The sequence below is a fragment of the Thalassophryne amazonica genome, chromosome 21, assembly GCF_902500255.1.
Source record: "Thalassophryne amazonica chromosome 21, fThaAma1.1, whole genome shotgun sequence".
NCBI classification, from domain to species: domain Eukaryota; kingdom Metazoa; phylum Chordata; class Actinopteri; order Batrachoidiformes; family Batrachoididae; genus Thalassophryne; species Thalassophryne amazonica.
In genome coordinates, this window is record NC_047123.1 from 36,679,448 (window position 1) to 36,703,560 (window position 24,113).

The 24,113-nt window shown below is 43.6% G+C and overlaps 1 protein-coding gene across 10 annotated transcripts in view; it reads left to right on the plus strand.

The window, feature by feature from the left end:
* nhsl1b (NHS-like 1b) overlaps positions 1-24,113 on the plus strand; it is a 111,638-nt gene that overhangs the window by 84,275 nt on the left and 3,250 nt on the right. For 5 of the 10 annotated variants that reach the window (XM_034162337.1, XM_034162338.1, XM_034162341.1 and 2 more), the window contains exons 2-7: positions 7,340-7,492; positions 11,762-11,889; positions 12,509-12,701; positions 16,330-16,461; positions 18,351-21,584; positions 22,790-22,916. In XM_034162337.1, the coding sequence (XP_034018228.1) occupies positions 7,340-7,492; positions 11,762-11,889; positions 12,509-12,701; positions 16,330-16,461; positions 18,351-21,584; positions 22,790-22,916 (3,967 nt within the window). Of the gene's footprint in view, positions 1-3,238; positions 3,459-7,339; positions 7,493-11,761; positions 11,890-12,508; positions 12,702-16,329; positions 16,462-18,350; positions 21,585-22,789; positions 22,917-24,113 lie in introns of those variants that run through there. The other 5 variants (XM_034162340.1, XM_034162346.1, XM_034162344.1 and 2 more) reach the window with 4 other exon arrangements.

Below are 24,113 nucleotides of genomic sequence, written 5' to 3' on the forward strand. Positions count from 1 at the left end.
TTAATTACGGTTGTGTGTCTTTTCCAGACCCATTATTGAGCTGCCGAGGGTCAACCTTGTTAGCTGGAGCCTCCCTCACTGTTGACAGTAAGGTGATTTTTTTTTTTAATGTGGTGACCCTTTAGGTGTGTCTCTCTTAACACTTTTAATATCATACCCGATTGGCTCGGTAACAAATGTAATCAGCACAGGTCCACCGCGTCTGTGTGTATCCACGTGTATGTGAGACAAATACTTGACCTGTTTTCTGCTTCACTCCTTTTCCTGCTTATCTCCATTTAGCAGGTTTTCTAGCAAGGGGAAGGTGTGCAAGGTCAAAGCTGAACAAGAAAATGAAGGAGGAGCATAGGAAAATCGATACAGGCGAGATTAAAGTCAGGAAAGCATTGCCGTCTGAGAGGAAGAGGAGAACTGGGGTAGAAAGATAGAAGAATCAGGGAACAGAGAGATCTGACAGTGGATAAGGTGGATGGGGGGGGGGGTTATCTTGTCAGTGTTTGGAATGACGGAGCTGGAGGGAATTTGGTGTTACAGTCTTGGATTTAAATGTTGTGGGTTTTGTGTAAGTGCGAGTGAGATTGTGTAGCATCATCTGTCTGGCTGCTTTACAACTGGAACCAAGCAAGGTGGGAAAAAGGATGAACACGTTCAGCATCACTCCATTCTCACTGTCACATCGGTTATTCAGCCTTAATTAGAATTTGTAATTTAACGTGGCATGTTAATAATTCCCATCAACACCAATCCCACTTTTATTCTTCCTGCAGCCATTCCCACTTAAACACTCCATTAGCTATTCTAATAGCCGTCATCACTCTTATCGTTTGTTTACCGCTAATGAAAATAGAGTAAGATATTGATGAATGTTAATTATTTATTTTATTACAAATTGAAACAAGCATACAGAGGTTTTTTTTTTCCTTCACATTAGCACTGTTCCCAGAATAGTTAATGAGGATATTAAGAAACTGGATAATGTTCTAATGTTGGAGTCACACAGGGTTTTAACTGTCAAATTCCAGTTATTTTTAACGTAATGAGCCATCATCCATGTATTTGTCCTCATTTCCTCCAGGGGGTGATATATTTGAAGACCAAAATCACAGTTTGGTTGGATTGTCATGTTGCCGTTTTTGAACGCGCACAAACTGGTTTTCGTAAGGACATCACTTTCACATACCTTTACTCAAAATTTCATGAGCTTGTGCTGATTCAAGAGGGTTAAAAAAACAAAAGAAGAAGAATACTTTTTGGGGAACACCTCTTGGTAACTGCGTTGCCGATAACTCCTGGGACTGACTGGTTATAATAATCCTTGATGTTTGCTCGGCTGTGTTAGTTTTCTCCAGACGGAGCTGCATCCACAGAGTCTGCACTCTTACTGTTTGGACTACGAGCAGATGAAAGATTGATATTGTTTGGGCTGTGGAGCCGAGGGCACATGGGCACACGTGGGCAGGGGGAGGAGTCTGTCCTTCTTTGGAAATGCACAGGAGGATATATGGATGAATGGATAGATAGCCCTAATCCGACAGGTGTCCTACATATGGACCTATCCTGCAGCAGACCGAGCTGGTGACCTGTCTGTTACTGTTCACGTGTTCTACTCCAACAACAACGAGCTCTTTAATGAACTTCTTCTGTATTATCCTGATACTGTACGCGTGTCACACAGTGTGGTGCGCTGACTGGACGCGGATACTCAGAATGTTCAGGTGTGTCATCGCTTCTCACTCGGACAATCAGAGTTTCTGCACTGTGGCGCCCCCTGTCGGTCGACACAGGTCTTGTAGGTCAGTTAGCAGCTTTGATGATGGAGTTTGATTAAAAACTGTTTCTCAAATAAAAATTCAAGTGCCATTTTACGGTTTTTGCCACAGTTTTGGCGGTGTAGTTGACAATTATTATAACTGATTAATGTGCCAATTATTTTTTTGATTGATAAATCATCTAATAAAATTGTCCAGAAAAAAGTGCCCATTACAATGTCATAAGATCAAAGCGCACGTTCACATTATCACATTTTAATCATGTGTAAATTTTAATTTGGCAAAACTAACTTTTTTTCATGTTGCTGGTCAGCACCCTACCTCCACCTCCACCCCACCCCGCACCCCCACCCCCATATGAATAAAGTGGGGGGGGACCTGTTTTATCCAAATTCAAGGATCATTTGCACTCCCATTCATGCTGTTGTTGGAGCCTCCTCCCTCCGCCCCAATCCATTTGGCCTGAAAAGAGATATGGCTGAGAGGGGGGAGCTGTGCCACTCTAGTGTGTGTGTGTGTGTGTGTGTGTGTGTGTGTGTGTGTGTGTGTGTGTGTGCGTGTGTTTATGAGGGTGTGTGCATATGTTTGAATGGGTTTGGAACATGATTGTGAGCGATAGGTTGTGAGCAGATTGTACAATAGGAGGATTGTATGGGATCCGTATTCATGCACGCCGCAGATTCGGGGGACATGTGGACGCAGCGGGCCACTAAGGATCAGTCATTTTCAAAGACATTTGCATGGACATAGTATGCACTTCTTCCGTGCACCTTCGGTTTGGAATAATGGTCCAACCTTTCAACCACGTATCATAAAAACCACTTGTATTCATATTTCTTATATTATAAAAAAAATATTTTCACATTTCCTGCTTCACCCCTTTTGAGCTTTTTTTCATGATCCTTCCAACCATCCCACCAAGTTTTGTTAAATTACTTTTGTGTTTGAGTAATCCTGCTAATGGCCCGACATTAAAAGCATAGAATTGTAATCTGTAATAACACTGAATTCAAATATGGATGATGATGTTTGTTTTGTACTTTGCATGCAGGTAGAATATCCGTCTTCCTGGAAACACTTGTAGTATCTCACGGAGTATTTCATATTTGCATAATAGTAATCAGGAAGGGGGAGATAATAGTTTAATTGGATGCATAAATATTCCCGAGGTGAGTCTGTCAGATTGGTGAAAAGACAAGGAGCAGGGAACACATAATGATCCAGTAGGACTGTCTGATGTTTCCAGTAGAGCACATTTAACCTCCACCTATAGTCTGAGTCCCGCAGAGCAAGAAAAGAAAGTCCAAATGAAACACGGGACGACAGCAGAGAGCGAACAACTGATGAGACATAAAGGGAGATGCAGCCAGGACTCCTTGGTAACCAAAACACAGAGGGGCCGCTCCGACACCCCTCCTGCTGTGTTTGTCTCTGTGGAGGGAGGAGTGATGATGGGGAGGGAGCAGACCATGTGGAGAGGGAGAGAGAGAGAGAGACGCAGAGGCTCATTGTCAGTGCGGTGGATGTGCACACTCAACCAAATCGCCGTGATGTGAGAATGTGAGTGGAGACACCGGCACTTGTTCAAACCATTTTCTCGTTTATTCCCTGGATTTGTCTTCTGAAGTGGAATAATGGTTTTCATTGGGACCTCGTTAAAATCTGTGATAAAGTACTTCAAAAGAAAGGGTAAGATACTGTACTTATTGCTGTTTCCCAACAGAATGGAAATGTGTTTGTCGTGGTCGTCAACCTGGGGGGTGTCCCAAAATGTTTAGTAGATTTCTATACAGATTAAGAATGTTTGAGGGGTATCTTTGCTGGTTAAAAGACCCCATAGTGTGTGTAATACTGAGGGCTTTTTTTTTAGTTTGTGCCCTTGACAACTGAGCTACATCCTTAGTTACCATCCATGTTTTCTACCAGTTTATTTGAAGTGTTGGTTCTCCACAGTTGAGTCTTTGCACATATAAATAGACTAACTCAAGTTGTTTTGAAAGCAGATTTGCACAAGGAAAAAGTCAAATTACTACCATAAAAATTACTCAAGTAAAAGTGAAAATTCCTCTTTGAGAAACAGACTCATGTAAAAGTAAAAAATATATATAATATATTAGTCAAAGTGCATGTTATTTTCTTCAACCCTTGATCTGGGTTGTCTCATGAAATATCTAAAACCTGCTTTTGCCACACGTGGAAATATTTGGGATCATACATTGAATGACTCTTGTTTGGATTATTACCACTCCAGCAGAGTAAAACATTTTATGTGCATGTCATTGGGATGCACGTGTGCACTGGTTGTGCTGCACGAATGCACTTTGTAATTGTGTCAGATTAAAACAGGAATTTGTGTTTTGTTATTGGTCAGACTTTGCTGCTCTGCTGAATAGTGCATTCACATGTATTTCCAATTTAAATGTAATTTGTTTTATCAATGGCTGTGCTTTAGTCACATGCATGTAAGACGTTGATGGATGCGGACCAAGCTGCTTGTGTTGACTCTAATCTCAGGTGTATTTATAGGACGCGTGGATGTGTCACAGTCAGGTCTGATATTAATCATTAGCTCAGAGTTGTTCAGCGGGCGTGTATTTGTGCTTTACTCTGTTTGGTCTGTTGTTGAACCCCGTTCTTTTTGTGGGAGGAGTCACATGAGTTTGAAGTAGTTAGTGAGTTTGTGCTGGGTTTGAGCCTGGATTGGATTAGTTAGTGTGGCGTGTGCAGGTTTCTCTAGTTTAGGGTTTGCAGGCGTTGCCCTGCTGGTGACCCGAACCTGCACAGGGACATCAAACTCTGACCTTCTCTAAATGCGTGCAGAGTCATTAGAAACATAAAATGATGAGTAATTAGAAAACAGGTTGTTGTTCAGCGGGCGTGTATTTGTGCTTTACTCTGTTTGGTCTGTTGTTGAACCCCGTTCTTTTTGGATTAGTTAGTGTGGCGTGTGCAACAACTGTGTGTCGTATGTCCAGTTATACTGTGTCATGGTTGAGTGGTGCAGAGAAGGATTTGAATCTAGGCTCGAATCTCACATATCTTTTGGGAAACTAGAGGAAAAATTTCAAGTCTTTTTTTTTTTTTTTTTTTAAGAAAAATGCTCCTGTGTACCAGACTGCAATGAAATCTTTTTATTCTTCTTTCTCTAAATCTTTTTTTTTTCTGAGGTCTTTATAAAACATGATTGGCTCCTGGTGATTGTTCTGTCAACATAAACTGGTGAATTTCGCAAGTGCGACTGAAAAATAACCCCTTTGCTTTCAGTCCACGTTATTAGTAGACTTTTGAAAGACCTTTGTCCCATAATCATGTGTGCGTGTACGTGCACATGTGTTTTGAGGGGCTGGGCCGTATTGTGGCCCTGAAAGGCCTGACGAAGACAGACAATACAGGCTTTGTGTCCACAGTCCTCTTGTCCTTGGTCTACCTACCTGACTCAGGTCTATTCAAACCCATGTTCAGAAGGTGGGGTGGCGGGGCGGGGGGGGGGCTACCTGTTGCTTGTTGGGTGTTTGAGTGAGAAAATTCAAAATTTGTCCACATGTGCCCAACATCACGGGAGCAAATTCATACATTTTTACTGAGCTAAACGGGAACACCAGTGGCACACGAGGTGGCCTCGCAGGAAGAAGGACCTGGGTTCAAGCCCACAAATGCCCGACTCTTTTCTGTGTGGAATTTCAGTGGACTTCCAAGTACTCTGGTTTCCTACCACCATAAAAAAAACAATGTTGTTTCTCCTTTTAGATTTGAAGTTGGTCAGGAAGCACCAAACTTGTGCCACGTCAGCGTTCAGATCCATAACAGGAGCAGCCTAAAAAAAGATTAAGGGGAAAAAAGGAAACAGGAGGCGCTGTGGTGACGGTGGCAGCGCCAGATTCAAACTAGCAGCTAGCCTTCTGCAAGTGGTGCTGCCCATCAGCTCTGTGTGGGGGGGTTGTGGTGTTTGTGGGCATTGTGTAACTCTGCAGATGTCTTCATGGACATTACGCCTCGTTACCTATTTGGTTATTGCACCTGAGATGATGATGATGATGATAATAATAATCCATTTTATTTAATGGAACTCAAGGTCACCTTACAACACATACATTAAAATAACAGCAATAAAATCAAAACATTACAATGTATACAACACAAAATAAATATGTTTTGAGACCAGATTTGAACAGGGAATGTGACCGAGTATTGCGAAGGTCAGGAGGAAGTGAGTTCCAAAGCTGAGGAGCAGAGCATTCAGTCGCTCTGCTCCTCAGCTGAAACGTTGCTACGGTTAAACATGGTGACGTTTTGTTATTGTGGTTGGCCACCACAAATAATTCAATGTATGAGAAACTCTGACTTTACTTTCAGCACTACCGGTTGGACCAGTCGGACACGTGGTGACCAGACCAGACCCATGTTCAGATCATTGTCACTGGGGTGTGACTTAAAAAGTCCAACCCTGCCAGCTTCACTGTACTTGTTGTTTCCACCTTTATTGTCACAAATGAATAAATGTAGGTTTGTCATAAAATTGTTGTACAATAAAAGATCCGTGTTGAGACGTCCTGAAACCAGAGCGCTCTCACACAGTCTCACACTTGCTCTGAAGACCAGTTTGTAACCATCGGCCCAACCCCTGTAATCACCGTGTCAGAGGTGAGTGAGAGTCCTCCCCCGTCTCACGTGCATGCCGCTGTCCCTCATTTGCACCTGTGAGGGGAGCCTAACAAAAACCAGCCCCCTTCATCCCTGGTTTGTCCAGTTCTCTGTCCCTGTCCCGTGGATGAGTTGTGCTGGTCAGAGAGTTACAACACCGACGGTGTCTTGGTTGTGCTGACTGGGTGAGACTAAACGCTTTTACTATGTTGATATCAACAACTCAGGTTTGGTTGCTGGATGATTAATATTATATAAGTCAGGAGTAATGAGGGATGAAATGAAACATCTGTACTGTGACCGATTGGGTCAAGTGATGGTTTACAGTGTTAGCATGTTGCTTGAGCCGTTTTCTTTGACATGTCTTTGGATCTGACTTACAAGTTACCTTGGCAATAAGTTGTTTTTTTTTTTAACTGGACTTTTAAATCTCTCTTCAGAAATTTAGCTTCATTTTCTTTTGACAAGAGAAAAAAGTGTAACTTTTCCTGTTTTATTTGACTCTGACACTATTTGTACAACCAGGACAGTTGGTGTCCACTTGTTACTTTCTTGAGTATTTTAGAAAAATCCCTGTTATTAGTAGACTTAACATTTTGTCATAAATCATTCCTTTATTCCTTTATGCAGCCCTTGTCTTTTTGAATGGTTAGGGGCTTGTCAGCTTTGAGTTCCCTGCCTACAGCGTGACATCTCTGTTGTCCATCTCGACGGTGTAAAGATCGACACCTTAATACAAAGCACCTCTTCACCGTTCCCTTCTTTCACTTTGCACCTACTGCATTCCAACATTCATCGACTTGTTTTTCAGATGATGTGACTTTTTCCCCTCAATGAAAAGTCATTTAATTTTCTTGCAGATGCAGATATTTGTGGTTAAGGTGGATTAAACTGAAGAATTTTTAAAAACTTGGTCTGTGTCCCTGCAGCGGTTTCTAACCTGGATGAAGAGAGCAAGTGGACAGTTCACTACACGGCTCCGTGGCACCAGCAGGAGAACGTTTTCCTCCCTGGCAGCAGGCCACCATGTGTAGAAGACCTCCACCGACAGGCCAAGGTCAACCTCAAGACCGCGCTACGAGGTAAGGTTCAAATCGGGTTTGAAGAATGGATGGAGAAACTCAGCAAAGACATCCATTCAGTGCTCAAATCATTATGATTGGATGTTAATGGAAATTAAACTCTGTGTTCAGCAAAGATGACCACAATATAAACTGTTGATGTGGATTGGTCAAGCAAATATTTTGTCTCTTTGCCAAGTCTACATATTTTGGACAATTAGGCTTAAATGCATTGACATTTATTTGGGAAATTTGTCACCTTGCTTAACCGGAAATGAAGACAAATTAAAGAAGACATCAACCTTAATGGAGGCCCCAGTGTTGAGTTTTAGCACCAACACAAAAGATTTAAATGATGCAATTCCCTGTTCTGAAGTTTTGGGTCAAATCAGAATTATGAAGGAAATACAAATTGGGGAATGTTTTCCTTAAATTGGGAAAATTAATAAAATTAAAATTGTAGTGATTGCAGCAGTCTGCTGAAAGGAATTGATTGGTCAAATATTAGATATTATATCTCCAGAAAATCGCCCACATTAACTTGCTCATAGGAACGTTGTTTGAAGTCTTTATGTGACGTGTTACAGGGTCATCATGTTAGTGAGGTTCAGTCTTGTAGTTTGTTTTTAACCACATGACACGACAGTGCGAGATCCTCCTGCTTGTTTGCCCTGAATGATTAGAAAGGGGAGAAAGCGTGACGGTGCTTTAAAACGGCTGCTAGTGTGCTCAAGAGAGGAAACGAGGACAGCAGAAAGTATGTGCACCTGTCTGACTGGAGCTTCCTAGGAACATTTTGATTTATACCCGTTTCACAGATAATGGGGTTTGAGAGGCAGGTGTGAGAAAACTAAAATATTTGCATGTGTGAGAAAGTGTTTACATCAGTGGCTGTTACAGTGAAACCTCTTTGTGTACATGGTGTGGTGGCCTTTTGTGCCAGCAGCTTTAACAAAAAAAAACAAAAAAAAAAAACAAAAACCCAAGATAAGAGGAAAGCGATGAAAGAGGAGGCAGTAACCTGATGTTTAGTCCCTTTGCTGTTGCACGTTGCCTCCTGCAATATTGATTCTGTCAAGTGTGTACACACACACACACCACCTGGGCGGTAGGGCTATTCTGTCACTGTCCTGTCATCCTGTCATCACCCCAGGGGTCCCAGAGGAAGCCAGCAGGTGTCTGATGAGAGCACCTGTGCTGTCCGTTTAAAACAAAACCAATCAGCTTTACAGCTCTGCGTGCATTACCCCACCACATCCACCGAGAATAAATATGTCTAGTTTATAGTTTTGGTGCATTTAAAATGTGTTGGTGGTTTCTTGATCAACTGTCAGGTGGTGTGTCCACGTGAAGAACCAACAACCGTTTCATATCAAGCTGCAGGCGTTTTACAGACATCAATTTAAACATACAGTTCATGATGAGTTTCTCAGGCAGGTCACGGATCCAAACAGCTGACTAGTGCATGGCTCCGCCTTCATGCACACATCACCAAGTGACACAACATGATTAGCAGCGTGTGTGACCCCGCTGCACCCTGCAAACCAGATAATCAATAACCTGTCAACATGGCAGGCCATCTCTATCTCACACACACACACACACACACGTTTATCAATTTCAGACTTTTCAATGTTCTCCATGAAAATAAGCTCATTATTTGTGAAAACAACACATTCTGTGGAGTTAATGAATCTTGAGGCGGTGTGCACAGCAACAGCCGCTTTCACGTTATTTTTGTCCTGAACATCCTTCAGAGGTTCTGCTTGTCATCTGTTGCTGTTTTCTGTTCTGCTTTGCAACAAGCAGCACTCAGCTCATTACCACTTATTTATTATTTCATCAGGCTTCACACCAATCATCTGTGCGTCACCATCACTCTCATTATCATCATCCTTTCTTCCACGCCGCCGCTGTGTCTTTTTACCTTTGCCGTCCTCGTTAGGACAGACAGCGAGACTCTCTACAGAGACCGACTGTAATTAGCGAGAGAGATCAAAACGCCGTGCCTGATGTGCACAGATACAAGTGAAGTGTGTGTGCCACTCTTCAAAACGGAATAATAATTGTGCTTCACATGTTTTAAAGTGGAAGAGGCACTCGCACTGAACAGAGTGCACACCTCAGCTGAGCAATAATACTCAACCAATCAGGTTGTACACATCAGGAGATGTAGTTGAAGTACAGACTCATCATTGCTCCTGTCCCCGCCTCCTTTCCATTTAAAGACACACCAGCTTTTTATTTAGAATCCTGAAATGGGCTTTGAGGATTTATAGATCTGTGTTGGTTAAAATATGTTGAATATGACCTGCTGTTAGTTGGCGGTGTGGAGGCCGCTTGCTTCAATTTCAATTTATTTTCATTTATATAGCGCCAAATCACAACAGAGTTGCCTCAAAGCGCAGGTAAGGTCTAACCTTACCAACCCCCAGAGCAACAGTTGTAAGGAAAAACTCCCTCTGAGGAAAAAACCTCAAGCAGACCAGACTCAAAGGGGTGACCCTCTGCTTGGGCCATGATACAAAACATAAATTACAGAACAATTCACAGAACAATTCACGGACGAATATACAAGAAATGCTATTGGCGCACAGGACAGGAGGATCGCCAACACGAACATGTGTTGGCGATCCTCCTGCTCCTGCGAACACGTGTTCTGCACCTTACACTGGCTCCTTGTCGGCTTTCGTGTTAAATATAAAGTTTTGCTGATTGTTTTTAAGTGTCTGCACTGTATAGGCCCGATGTATTTGAGTGAGCTCTTGCAGCCGTACACTCCACGTAGGGCTCTGAGGTCAGCTGACCAGCTTCTCCTGGCTGTTCCTAAAGCCAGGCTTAAATCCAGAGGTGATAGAGCCTTTTCTGTCGCAGCGCCACGACTCTGGAACGATCTTCCGCTGACTGTCAGGTCCTCAGAGTCTGTGGGACAGTTTAAGTCCAGACTGAAAACTCATCTCTTCTCCCTGGCTTTCAACACTGGCTAAGTGGTATATGCTTTGCTCTGCTATTTTGCTCTGTATTTTTAGATTATTTATTTATTTATTTTTATTTTTTCCCTTTAATATTTTACACTTTTGTATTGCTATTATTGTGAAGCACTTTGGTCAGCTGCAGCTGTGTTTTAAATGTGCTATATAAATAAATTTGAATTTGAACACAACTCCCATCTCTGGATGGAGCTGCACCTTAAACAGAGAAAAAACAGAATCAGGCATCAGAAAGACAAAAAATACTGTATAATTTGCCAGCATTAATCAACAAGAAAAACAGAGAAGTACTAAGGTGATCGCCGGCCGCTAGCCCTAGCTAGTGGCCGGCGATCCGGCCACTAGTGCTTCCAAAGCAGAAGGTTGGCTAGTGGCCGGCGATCCGGCCACTAGTGCTTCCAAAGCAGAAGGTTCCCAGTTCAAGTCCACCCCTTTCCATTCTCCATGTAACCTGCAGTTGCATCAAGAAGCACATCCAGTGTAAAACTTGTGCCAAATCAATGTGCAGAACCATTTCAGATCTGCCGTGGCGCCCCAGAGCAAAAATGGAGAAGCCAAAAGAACGTACTTACTTTTAGAGAAGGGTAGTTTGGGGGGGGGGGGGGGGGAGGTGATTGGATGCCTCCTGAGAGAACGACAGATGAGGAGAGAAAAAAAGAGCTGTTCTGCCATCTGTGTGTGACAGACTGGAACAGACGCCCCGTCTCTGGTTCCACACGTTCATTTAGAAACGCTGTTCTTGCGGTCGCCACCCCATCACAGCAGGTGGTCACGAGACGAGGTGTGAAGACGGTTTGGCTCCGTAGTCATGAGACACACATTCACCAAACCGTCATCTGTCTAAATATCTTAGACTACTACTATGACTTATTATTACCATTATTATTTTTCCAACAGTAGCCCAGTGTACATCAACACCCTGTTGGACAACAGTATTAGTGGTGGTCGGTTTTGATTGAGCCGGTATGGGATTTGATTTGTGATCTGCACGTTTGGTTTGGCAAACGATGGAGGCACTTCCTGGTGCGACACAGTTTATTTACCCGACACTCAGAACACCCTGACTGTCCACCCCATGTTAAATATTTTAGACTTCGTCATCACTGTCTTATTATCCCAACAAAGTGGTTTTTCCCTCTGTCAGGGTTTGCAGCACAGTGGAAGCAGAACTTAAAGAACACAAAGTTTGAAGCATTTCAGTACAAAAGGCTAACCAACCACAAGGTTTTAATTACCACTTTTGATATTATACCTCAAACATTATCAAAAATAGGAACCTGTTTGTATGTTTGTTTTCCAGAATGTGACAAGCTGAGGAAAGATGGCTTCCGAAGCTCCCAGTACTACTCTCAGGGTCCCACCTTCTCTGACCCGCTACGGTCCACCAGGAGCCTGCCGGAAGACGACGATGACGACAACGATAAAAAGGTACAGATACACACTCCCAGTTCACAGGGCTTCTCAGATCAGTGCACATCAAGAACAACATCACTACAAGTGGAGAACACGTGCACAGCACATCATCTGGCCATAAACGGTGCCGCTCTGCCCTCCAGTGTTCAGAAGTGGAAGTACATCATATGACCAACATTCTAATTTATTATTTGTTTATATTCCATTTGATGTGTGTATTTTAATTATACTGTTCATGGATGAAAAACTAAAATTTTAATCATAAATCTTCAGTATGTTTGATTGCTTTAAAGGGGAAGTTTTAGATTTTCAGCCTGGGCACAGAATGGGCGCATTATTGATTTAGAACAATCAGTAAGCACATCCTTGATCCAGCATGGACAAGATCTAAAGGGACGTACCATAAATGTGCGCATTTTCATCTCACTAACTGTAAATAAATTTTTGAAACAACATATTATACAGTTAGCTGCTTACCTTAGCCTCATAGCCATCTGGCTGTGCTTCTGTCCACTGAGTCACTGCAGTGAAGGGCTCTTTTGGACAGACAAAGCTGCTCTGTAGTTTGTCTCAACATATGACGTGGACTTTGTCCTTTATTCAACATTTCTAAATCGACCTTTCTTCATCATAGTCCACAGCTTCATCAGTCGAAGACAGCAAGTCTCAGCTATCCATGAGGCCCCAAACACCGCAGGAAGGGGATGGGGATGGGCCTGATGGACAGGTGGTATGTCCCAAAGCCACACCCCTCCCAACTCCAGAGGAGAAGATGAGGCAGGTGGCCCAGGCCGTGGCCACAGATGTAGTCGCCATCAATGTCACAGGTACGACACACCCGCTGAAAACCGTTTTATTTATTTATCTGTTGACTGGAAAAAAAACAACAAAAAAAACAAATGTTACTCCTCCAGTTTCATCCCTTCTGTCTGTCTGTGATCCACCAGTAACCACTTTCACTCTGTTTTCTTGAATGCTACCTAAATCTTGAGAAATGCCTGTGTTTTTGTTTGTTTATTTTTTTACAGCTTGACTCTTATTTATGATGGGATAATAAACCTTCAGCTGTGTGCATCTAATCCACACTCTGAGTTGCACATGATCTAATCTTAACAAACAGCATTCAGGAGAATGTACCAAATCACCAACAATGTCAGAATGTTCCATTAATAATCCCTCTGTGGCTGACTGGATTAAAGTGCACGTCTCCTCCAAGACCCCAACAGTTCTTATCCACATTTACTCGGTCACATACCAGCATCTGACCCAAACCAGAGCCAAAGACTTCAGCACATTAAAACAAATTCATATTTATTTTATGTTATTTTTAAATCCTGTGTTTAACCCCTTAAGATCGGGTACTTTGTGTGTGTTTCTGCCTTTAAAGTCATAGGAAGTGTAGTTTGTTTAGGTTTGCACACATATGTTGCCTCTGTGCTTAATGGATTAAATAAACTTTATGCAGTGGTGTTCATAGTTCTGCTAACCGTTAATTATCAAACCTAACTTTTTTGTTAGCGGATTAACTTTTCAGCTAACTTCAAAAGCCATCAGCAGACCAATTAGCTTTCGATAAACTTAGTTCCGATAAATTTTAGACTGCTAACGTTCTTTTACATGGTTAGTAGTGGTGAAAACATTTACAAACCCTGTTGGTTCCTGTCTGCTATGCATTTTGCAGCAGTGAGGCAGCTGAGAGGAGCTGAGCTCAATGCTACCCCAGCAGAAGGGGCCTGGCCGCCAGGCTGCCACAAAAAAAAAAAAAAAAAAGTCCTTACCCTTGACAGCATACAGCAGTTCAGCCGTGAGGCAGAAGTCCTCAAAAGGAAAGCAGGTTTGGCTTATGGTTTTGATTTATAAATCAAATTAATCCAGATAGAATAACTACATTAATGTCAACTCTGAAAACGTGCAAAGTGAAAATATACCACATATCTGTTCATTTTAAAATAACGCACTAATTCTGAAGATTTGAACATTAACACACACAGATGCCCAAAGGGAGTATGGGTAAACTTCGCTCACACTGATTGGTTGACTAATTCACTCTATCTAAAAACCAACACAAATTAATGTAATGTTTGTGTTGGTGTTTACAAATAAATGGGTTTTGTAAAATGTCATTTTTTTTTCCATTTGTTAAAAAAAAGGCATTTGCAAAACCGAAAAGTCTGTTTGTTAAGCTCTGATTCAGATTGACAACCGTGTGATATAACCGGGGTCAAAATGCATAGAACACTGCCACCTACTGTGTGTGTTCAAATCTTCAGAATACATGCATTATTTTAAAATTGACAGATATGTGTTATATTTTCACTTTGCCCATTTTAAGAGTTGACATTAATGTAGTTATTCTATCCAGATTAATTTGATTTATAAATCAAAACCATAAGTCAAACCTGCTTTCCTTTTCAAGATGTCTGCCTCACGGCACAGAAGCGCTGACTCATTAGCTGTGTTTGGGTTTGTGATCGCCTTTGATTCTGTCAGAAGCATTGGCCGTGTTTAAACTCAAATCAAAACTTGTTAGTAGTTGAGAGTGTACCGGAGACAATACTGAAAGTTATCAGTTAGCAGTTAGCTGTATCTTCCGCTAATTTTTTTGGTGGTTTATCGGTTTAGCATTATAACAGATAACTTTTCAGTTAGCTGATTAGTGGTTATCGAAGCTAAGGTTGTGGTTAGCTGTTCCCATCACTGACTTTATGGAATATTTAACACAAAAACCTGATACAGAGACTTAGAAAATTTGTCCGTGTCTGCCCCAGTACCAAAACCTGGATACGTATTGTGATACCCTGTGCTTCTCATGCATCATAACCCCCCTGGATCTGCAGATATCTGACTTTGTACCTTTGCTGTGGTTACGGCATCATCTCAAATCACTGTGCTTATTAGGCAATATAAACCTTCACTGCGACCTGGTGGTGATGTGCATATGAAAACAAATGCAGACGTTTATCTGCGCTATCTTAAATCAAAGTGCAGCGGTGCACAAGTGAGGGAAAAAAGGCATTTAAACCTCACAGATTGGTGAAAATTGATATTTAAAGGGTCACTGTAATTCAGCACAACACGAAGTGAAATAAATGAATGAAACACTTCAGACTTGTTAGAGTGAAAACAAGCAGCATGACGCGGTTTTGCACGTGCCCAGTTTAAATGAGATTGCTGAGTAACAGATGCTGATAAGAACCTGGTCTTGTCGGAGATGATGATTGGCCGGATCCAGACGTCCACAGAGGAAACGCGGGATGCTCCAGTCACACACGTCTGCCTGTTTGCTCACCGTTTCCTCCCGTCATGTTTCTTACAAACTGACCTTCGTGTTCCTTTATGCATGTGTGAGCGTGTGTTTGAGTGTGAAAACAGTTTGACAGTTTCTCAGGGCGGGTCAAGCCTTCTGACAGATAAAAACAGTCACATTGTCACTGTTAGTCCCCGGGTAGCGTGTCACGTTATTCAATCAGTAAGACGGAGGAAACGGGGCTTCCTGACAGCTGCTGCTGCTGCCTCCATTATTACAAACACAAAGATGACCTTTGGTCAGTGTTTCTATTTTCCTGCTGCCGCTTGGTTTTCCTGGAATAAATAACAGGACCTGGATAGAAATATAAAAACTTAAATCGTCACCGGTGGCAGGTCTCGCTCTGAAAGTTCATCAATGTTTAAAATTTGATTCCAGTTTGATGTCAACATCTGAATTTTGCGGGTATCAAAGCTGTTGTTATTCCAGTAAACCCGTCGTCCTTTACATGCCTGTAAGCTAGAAATATTTTCGCTCTCCATGAGTAACTGTTGACTTGGTGTCCCGTCACTTTGGATCTCTGTGATGGAGACAGATCAGGGACATTCTCTCAGGTTTCTGCCTTCCTATCAGTTTCTGTTTCCCTAAAGCCTGCAGGCTGTCACCAGCTCATCAGACAGCAGACGCAACAGTTCAGGGAGAAATGGCTTTTCCTTCAGTTAACAGGACACAAAGAAGAGTTTACGCCTCACTTCAGATTCTGTGTGTGTGTGTGTGTGTGTGTGTGTGTGTGTGTGTGTGTGTGTGTGTGTGTGTGTGTGTGTGTGTGTGTGTGTGTGTGTGTGTGTGTGTGTGTGTGTGTGTGTGTGTGTGTGTGTGTGACAGATATGAGCATGAAATATTTGTTGCCTCATGTGTTTGTTTACACTCTGTTACTCACATTCAGAGTTGGGAATTAACGGCATCCAGCAGCCAAAAATAAATTGTTCTCCAGAATGTTGGTGTGAATCAGGTCAGACTGGGAAGAGAATTCTCAGCAGTGTTTCTTTGGCTGGTGTTTGTGTAAATGGTTGATTCCCACTCTGTTGGCGCTGCATGTTTCACTTAAAAATAAATAAACCTGCATGTTTTTGAGATTGTTCTTCTACTAACCGACTGCTGTTTGCCTGTTTGTCTGCCTGCGTTGCTCTCGCCCTCCCGGCCACCAGGGGCGGTGTTTGACCGACAGGCAAGCATCCGGCGTTCCCTCATTAACACTGACACCGTGTCCCGCCGGTCCAAGAAGGTCAAACGCAGAAAGACTATATCAGGGCTGCCTGACAACTTCAACCTGGACCTAGGTATGGATCACTGTGGGACAACGTGCTGCTGCCCCCTACTGTCCACAGACCTGCACTAACATCTGGACAAACAAACTATTCCTTTCTCTTTTTATTATATATGTATTTTTGGTTTTACATCATAACTGAGGTGACAGAAGCAAAGTGAAGACAGTAAAGTTAGAGTGAGTCCAGTGTAGGTTCAGGGTCCAGAATTTGTTCCGTAGAAAGTCCACATTCTCTCTTTATCAAGTTTCATCAACCATTCTGAAAGTTAAAAATGTACTTCTCTTATGTCAGTGATGAGGATTTTGCTAGTGAGTGTTGGGATTTTTTAAGCTTTTATTTATTTGTTATTATTATTAATAATAATCATATTTACCAAAAACCTGAAACTTGGTGTAAACATTGGGCCCATCCTGGAAAAAGATTCCATTAAATTTGGAACAGTTTAATATTGCATTGATTATTTTTAACTTCAACTTGATAGAAGGTTTGGGCCTGGTCTGAAAAGAGTCACGGCCTTTTAAAATTATTTTTGCTGTTTAATGAATAGACCAACTACAACTAATGAATCAGTCTTCCTTCAAACTCAGTGAAAATTTTGGACAGAAGTCAAGATGTGGTGCAGAAGATTTCAACCCAACTGCTTTTCATAAAACCTGGTGAAAAGATTGGGCTGTCCAGAAGCAGATTCAGTTGGAAAATGGGTGGAGCCAGTATAATTAGATGGCTAATCTTGGCACTTCCTAGTTAATTTTGTGTTTATTTGTTTGTTTCCTCTTTTACAAACCTCACAGATTAATAATATCTCCTGTTAGTCACTGAGTAGAAGCTGAGTGTCGAGGTTTCTGTTGTGTTGGACTTTCTGCAGGATGTTGTGTTTGTGTGTGTGTGTGTGTGTGTGTGTGTGTGTGTGTGTGTGTGTGTGTGTGTGTTTTAATCCTGCAGCCTTATTGATCATTTTAATATGCAGACACATAAAAGGCCTCCTATTTCTGACTCTCTTGTGTCATGTGGGACTTCTAATCTCAAAGCGTCACAGGTCCCCGTATCCTGCTGCCAGCACCGCGTGGCTAATGTTTATTTACACCGCTCTGCGCTGCAGCATGACAGCAGCATTTAAGCAGAGCCTCATTTTTCAAAGCCATAAGATCACCAGAACTGATAAGAAGGAAGCTGATGTGAGCCTTTGAATGTCGTAATTACTGTGCAGGGTGTTAATTGTCCCGGTACTTGCGCCCTCCCTCTCTGTGCACCAGAGCTGCCTGCAAAGTCGACCTGCAGCTTAATCTATCGCTGCAGCAACAGCAGCCAAGCTGTCACTCCAGCTCCGAGCACAGGGAGGACGGAGTGTGCCAGCTTTCAGAGAGGACGCAGGGTGAAGACATGACCAAAGATTATGTGTTTTGGAATACGAGTATCTACGGGACGCCCCTCACAGATGGGACATGTGCTAAACAATCCATGTTCCATGTTGTGTCTTTGCTGGACGGTATGCCACAGTGTCTCTGTCTTTGTGTGTGTGTGTGTCCTTGTTTGTAAATGTGCCTGTGTGTTGTTGTTTTGTGTGACTGTGCATGACCATGTGCGTACACATTTGTGCACATCCGGCTGTCTGCAGCTCATCAGCTGTCTGTCCCGGACCCCCAGTGATGATTCATCTTTCGATCAGACTGAGTCAGAATCAGAATGAGAGAGGAAGATTAGAAGTCATTTTCCTTCCTTCTTAATGAAGACCAGCAGAAATTAACGCATGAAGCAGGACTGCAGAAAGTCAAATTAATTAGATTCCCTCTGGTCACAGGAGGAGAAGTCATTGAGAGGTAGAGGATAAAGAAGAGAAAACATATTTCCATCTGCTTGAGTCTTACCTTCTTTTTTCGTCTTCCTCTGATGTTTCCTCGCAGCAGCAAATGGACGCGGCGGAGAACTCCGACCACATTCCATGTTCATCCCGGGTCAGTACTCCACCTTGGGTAGAGCTGGGAGTGTCAACTCTACGCTTAGACGTTCTGTAACGCGAGACTCAAGTTGTCAGACGGAAGAATTCAAGGTTGTACCTCCATCTGTGAGAAGAATCCGTGCACAGAAAGGACAGGGAATTGCTGCTCAGATGGCTGGAATGGCTGCTTCCTCCTCAACAGGAAACATGTCGCTCTCCACTAGTGACAGCGTGGGGGTTTTGGGGCTGTCCTGTCAGCTGAATGGAGACGCTTCTCGTTTTCACAGTCTGCCCCGACACGGTGCCAGGGTGTCCCTCAGTTCTGATCCCATCTTTTACAGCACTCCCATCAAGTCAGGAGAACAAAGTACAAACCAGAGGCAGATTGGAAAGCTTCAAGTTGACAATACAGTCGTCCACATGAGAAGTGCCCCAAAAACAGGCAGCCTGCACAGGCCCAGGTCACAGGAACTGAGGGGAACACATGCAGGCGACTGGGACGACAGTCCAGCTTGTATGGTCTCCCCACATGCTGCCTACTCAACTTCACTCATCCCCAATGCCACCCTGTCCTGCTCCTCTGAGGTCATTGCTCTGCACACCTCCAACCATCAGTCTCATTCCCCAGCCCGACGACTCAGTCGATCCAAGTCTGCCAGAACTGACCCACTGACCTCTGGCACCACCACCTGCCCGGCCTTGGACCCTTCTACGCCAACACACCCACCACAGGACTCTGGCCTGGAGTCTGTAGCAGCCACAAGTGAGCCGAGGCACTTGGACAGCAGCGTGCAAAACCACAGCACTTTGGCTGCCACCCCACCGCCGTGTCTGACAGAGGAGCAATGGATCTATGACACGCCAGAAAATGTGATTGTACCACACCGCCTGTTGACCTCCAGCTGCTCCACGCCTATCAACCAGGTGTATAGTAGCCTTGAGCTTTCCTCCAGAACCACTACAGATTCCAGCTCTCTCTATTCACAGGATAATGATGGATACTTCACGTCTATGCACCTGGACTCAGGACTGCGTTCACGTAGCCATAGCAACAGCCAGGGGCATGGTGCAGCGGGCGGACGGGCGACCAGGCACAGCATGTATGAATGCCGTGAGCTCGCCAACCAGGAAGACTCTGGAAGTTTGTACAATGACCGCTCTTTGTCCCGCAGTATCTCCCTTCGAAAGCCCAAGAACCCTCCGATGCCTCCAGCTCGCACGGACTCTCTTCGGCGTAAACCAGCCACAAAAAAGCCCCTTGGAGGTGTTAATGCTATTAGTGGAGATAAAAATGCTGCCTTGCTCAATGAAACTTTGATTGCCAGCTTGCAGCAGAGTCTTCAGATGGGGCTGAGAGGAGGGAAAGGAAAGGGAGCCTCACCCTCGTCGACCTCCCACAGCCCCAGCAGTGACTATGAAGACCCGTGGGTCCTACGGCCACGCAGTCAGAGCAGCATCAGTGTGGGCAGCTCTGCAGCCTCGCTAGGTGCTAATGCAAACTGCGTCGGCGGCTCCAACCTGTATTCGTTAGTCCACGTGACACCGTCTCAAAGTGACACCAGCAGCTTACGTTCCGACTACGCCGATTCTTGGGGTTACTACATGGAGGACCCGCGTACTTATGCAGACCACAGGCCGCTGACCCCTCCAGCTAACTCTGCAGATAAAATGCCAGTCGTTACTCACGCAGAAAAACTACAGAATGGATCAGAGATTCATAATTCCAACAGCAGCCAAGCCATTGAAGGTCCAGGCCAGGAAAGAGTTCTGGCAGTGAAGCCCAAAACGGCCACCTCATCCCCAGACCGAGTACACAGACTGACCTCCCCATCAAGCGGCTACTCCAGTCAGTCCAACACCCCAACAGCTGGAACCCCAGTGCCCTCAGTTATCAGGTCCAGGTCTCCTTCAGGCAGCCGGCCCAAGCCAAAAGTGCCTGAAAGGAAGTCATCCCTCCTCTCGTCTGTGTCCATGTCCTCCTCTTCCACCTCCCTTTCCTCCAACACTTCTGACACACTTAAGAATTCTGGGCCTCCTCCACCACTCCCACCACCTTTGCCTCTATCTTCCTCAGCTCCAGCTACCCCACTCACTTCACCTCCACCTTTCCCTCCACCCCTACCTCCGAATTCCAGAACGGACTCTCTGAGCACAGTGGTACCAACCACTCCACAGAGTTCTCCAGCGAGCCCAGCGTCCATTTGCTCCACCTCCCCAGAATTCCCTCCTCCACCTTCCCCTGAAATGTTAATGCACCCCAGCTCCTTGCTCAATTGCAGTTTTAGTCCTCCACCTCCACCACCGTCACCTCCTCCACTGCCTCCGCCTACCCTGGCCTTCGCCAACATGTCTGTAGTAAAGGCAGTGAAACCTGTTCCAAAACCAAAGAGCCCCAATATTTCCAACAGCCCTACAAAGTCGTGTAAGCCACTCATCACCCCGGTAGAACTGCAAAGTGTGAAGCTACGCTCAATGAGACGCCCAGAGAAGATCCAAACGGTTGATGTGGAACCTCAGGAGACTAATATAAATTCAATCCTAAAACCCCAGACCCTGGAATCTGAGGCTCAACAGCATCCTGATACATTGCCTCTGATAAGCTCCTCTCCTGAAGAAGAATCACAAAACTCCTCACCATCGCCTGTTTCAAAGCTCTTGTTGTCAGAGGACTATGATATAATCGGCAAAACTCCAAATAATGCTGTCGTAAATGGAAAAGAAAAGGATGAATGGAATGTGGAATGGCAGGAAATACTGCCAAATCCATCAGACACCACCCAAAGTTCACCTGTCAAACAAAAACCTCCAGCAGTGTCCAAGAAACCCAAACTCAATATTGTTCCACCATTTACCACTCAACCAGAGAAAGAGGAGGTTCCTTCTCAGCATGAGAGTATGGCGAGCCCGTCCCAAACAGAAGACCAGGTAGACGCCCGACAAACAGAAGAAAAGGAAGAGGAGGAAGAACAACATCAGGAAGAAGACGATGTGACATCAGAAAGCTCTGACACACAACCACAAAGCAGTAAATCATCCATAGAAAACCAAGATGAGCTCTCAGCTTCACCCAGACAGGAGATGGGACTTGACCACAAACCATGTATCAACGGACAAGCCCATGAAGAAGATGAAGATGATGATGATGATGATGGAACCAGCAGCACCACTGGATCTGTCAGCTCAAAGGAGGATGACAGTGGTGAGTTAGATCTTACTATTTTTAATAAAATCCAGTTTTTCCAAGCTTCTTCTGCACCTGATTATTCATATGATTTCTGTCTTAGATGCAGACAGAAGTTTAAAAAATCTTCCTGAAGCTAAAGTTGCTGAATGTGTTTGTCAGTATCCTCGCTCGCTTTGTAGTTCCCTGAATGTTAACATATGAACACTGACTCCTCATTTGACCCTCACTACACAAAAAATTCATTTTCATGAACTACAGCTCTTTAAAAAATGTTATTAATTCAAAATGAGAATTTTAAAAAAATCCAAAAATGCATGAATTAAGAATTAATTTTGAGTATTATTATTAACAACAATAGTAGTAATAATTAAGAAATAAATGAAAAATGTTTAAGATTTTATTTAATTAAATTATTATGATTATTTCAATATAATAATAATAAAAATGCATTAATCAAGAATTGATTTTCTTAATTTTTATTATTAGTGGCAGTATTAAAGTTATTTGCTGGCAAGTAGAATTTGATGAAAATTTATATTTTTTTAATGCATCAATCAATAAATCAAGCAATTCTGTGTGAAAATTGATGTTGATGCAGTGTTGGAGTGATAAATAACTTAAAACAACTTTTATTATTTAGAGATCCCAGCAAAAAAAAATCCAACATGAAAATGCAAAATTCTGATTTTATTCTCTCCAATTTAATATAGTGAGCTGCATCATTCTGATATCTTTATGACATGAAGATTGATATAATCTGTCAGACAACATATTTTTTTATTTTTTCCATGTGGTAACTCCTGATTAGTTATGTTGTGGGTGTGTTGCCTTAAATTACGGGAAGTTATTACTTTACTTGTCCTGCGCGGGATAAGTTGGTGGTTCATTTCTCTGGTTTTACCTCTTTTATCTCTCATTCCGTCTGTCCTGCTGTCTGTTCCCCTCTCTCCCTCTCTCTCTCCCTCTCTCTCTCTCTCTCTCTCTCTCTCTCTCTCTGGGGTGAGGGAGGGGGAGGGGCCTCTTTGGAGGGGAGGGAGAGCACATATATAGTGAGGGGAGGACGGGGTGAGTGTAAAGTGAGAGTGCCTGCAGCAGCGAGCGAGGAGGAGAAATCGAGATGATGTGAGACTGTCCAGAAATTACACCGTACCACTAAAGTCTGTCCTCCCTGGAGGCTACGGGTCATGAGACTGGTTTCTCTCTCTTCTGGTTACTCTCAGGTGAGGTGTTTGACTTCAGTGCAGCTGACTCTTCTCCGGCAGCCAACGGAGTCCACCAGGAGAACATGGTGACCCCCTCACCTACACAACCCCGGACTACGGAGGACTTGTTTGCCGTCATCCACAGGTACCGTGATGGCCACAGTTCTCTCCACGGTTCTTTAGATCTGACGTTCCATATAGTCATTGCATGACACAAAAAAAAGACAGTTCTTGATTCATCCATTATTGATGAATTCAACAACTTCTGTCCTTATCTGGGTTAAAGGCCACTGGAGACACGGCAGCGTTCACTGCCGCTGTTCCTGGATGCTGCAGTCTCTCGTATACGTTCTACACACGTGTAACACTGCGTGTCGCCACTTAATAGAAATGTCTGTCAACATGGAGAGGGAACATGTGTCCCTCATTGAATGTAAAGAAACTTTAAAAAAAGGCTGATTATAGAGTTAGCAGCTTACCTTAGCCTCATGCACGTGCAGTGGTGCGTCGCCACTGAGTCATGACAAGTTGATTGCCGATGAGAGTCGTCGTGTTCTGATTACATCAGAAATTGATTTGTATTGACGAGGTGGAGCCCTGCGATGCTGGACGAGCAGGACGTGAGGGTAAGCGGCTAACTGTATAATGTCAAAGGGATGTGATCTGTAAATGGGGTGTGGCTTGTAAAAGGGGTGTGGCCTGAAATTAAGGGCATGGCTCAAAATTAGGGGTTTGTGATTGGAGGAGTGGATGGTGATCAGGGGTGTGACCTGAAAGTAGGGATGTGGTTTGCAAAAGGGGTGTGGCTTGTGTTCAGGGGCGTGCACTGTGACTTAGAGGCCTGTATTTAGTTGTGTGGCATGATAAAGGGGCATGGCATATGATTAGGGGTGTGGTCTGTAGAAAAGGGACATCGCCTAAGATTAGAGGTGTGGCTTGTTAAAGGGGTGTAGCCTGTAATTACCAATGTTTCTTGTGATTCTGCATATGGCCTGAAATTAGAGGGTGTGACTTATGATCAGGACATGGTCTGTCAAGGGGGCGTGGTCTGAAAATAATGTGCAGTCTGTGGGGAAAGAAAGTGTGGCTTGTACAAATGGGCGTGGCCTGTAATCAAGGGGTGTTGTCTGTAAAAGAAGGTGTGGCCTGTGATTAAGGGTGTGGCTTGAAGGTGTCAGATTGTAGATTGCTGTTTCTGCCTCAGATTATCCTGTGTCCTTCAAAAGATGTTAAAAGTTGTAGCTTTGTTTCTGTTGATATTAATATATTTATTTCTATGAATGTTTTTTATTTTTTTAGTTGTGCCTTCACGTTAAAGGAGAATGCCCGACTTTTACATTCT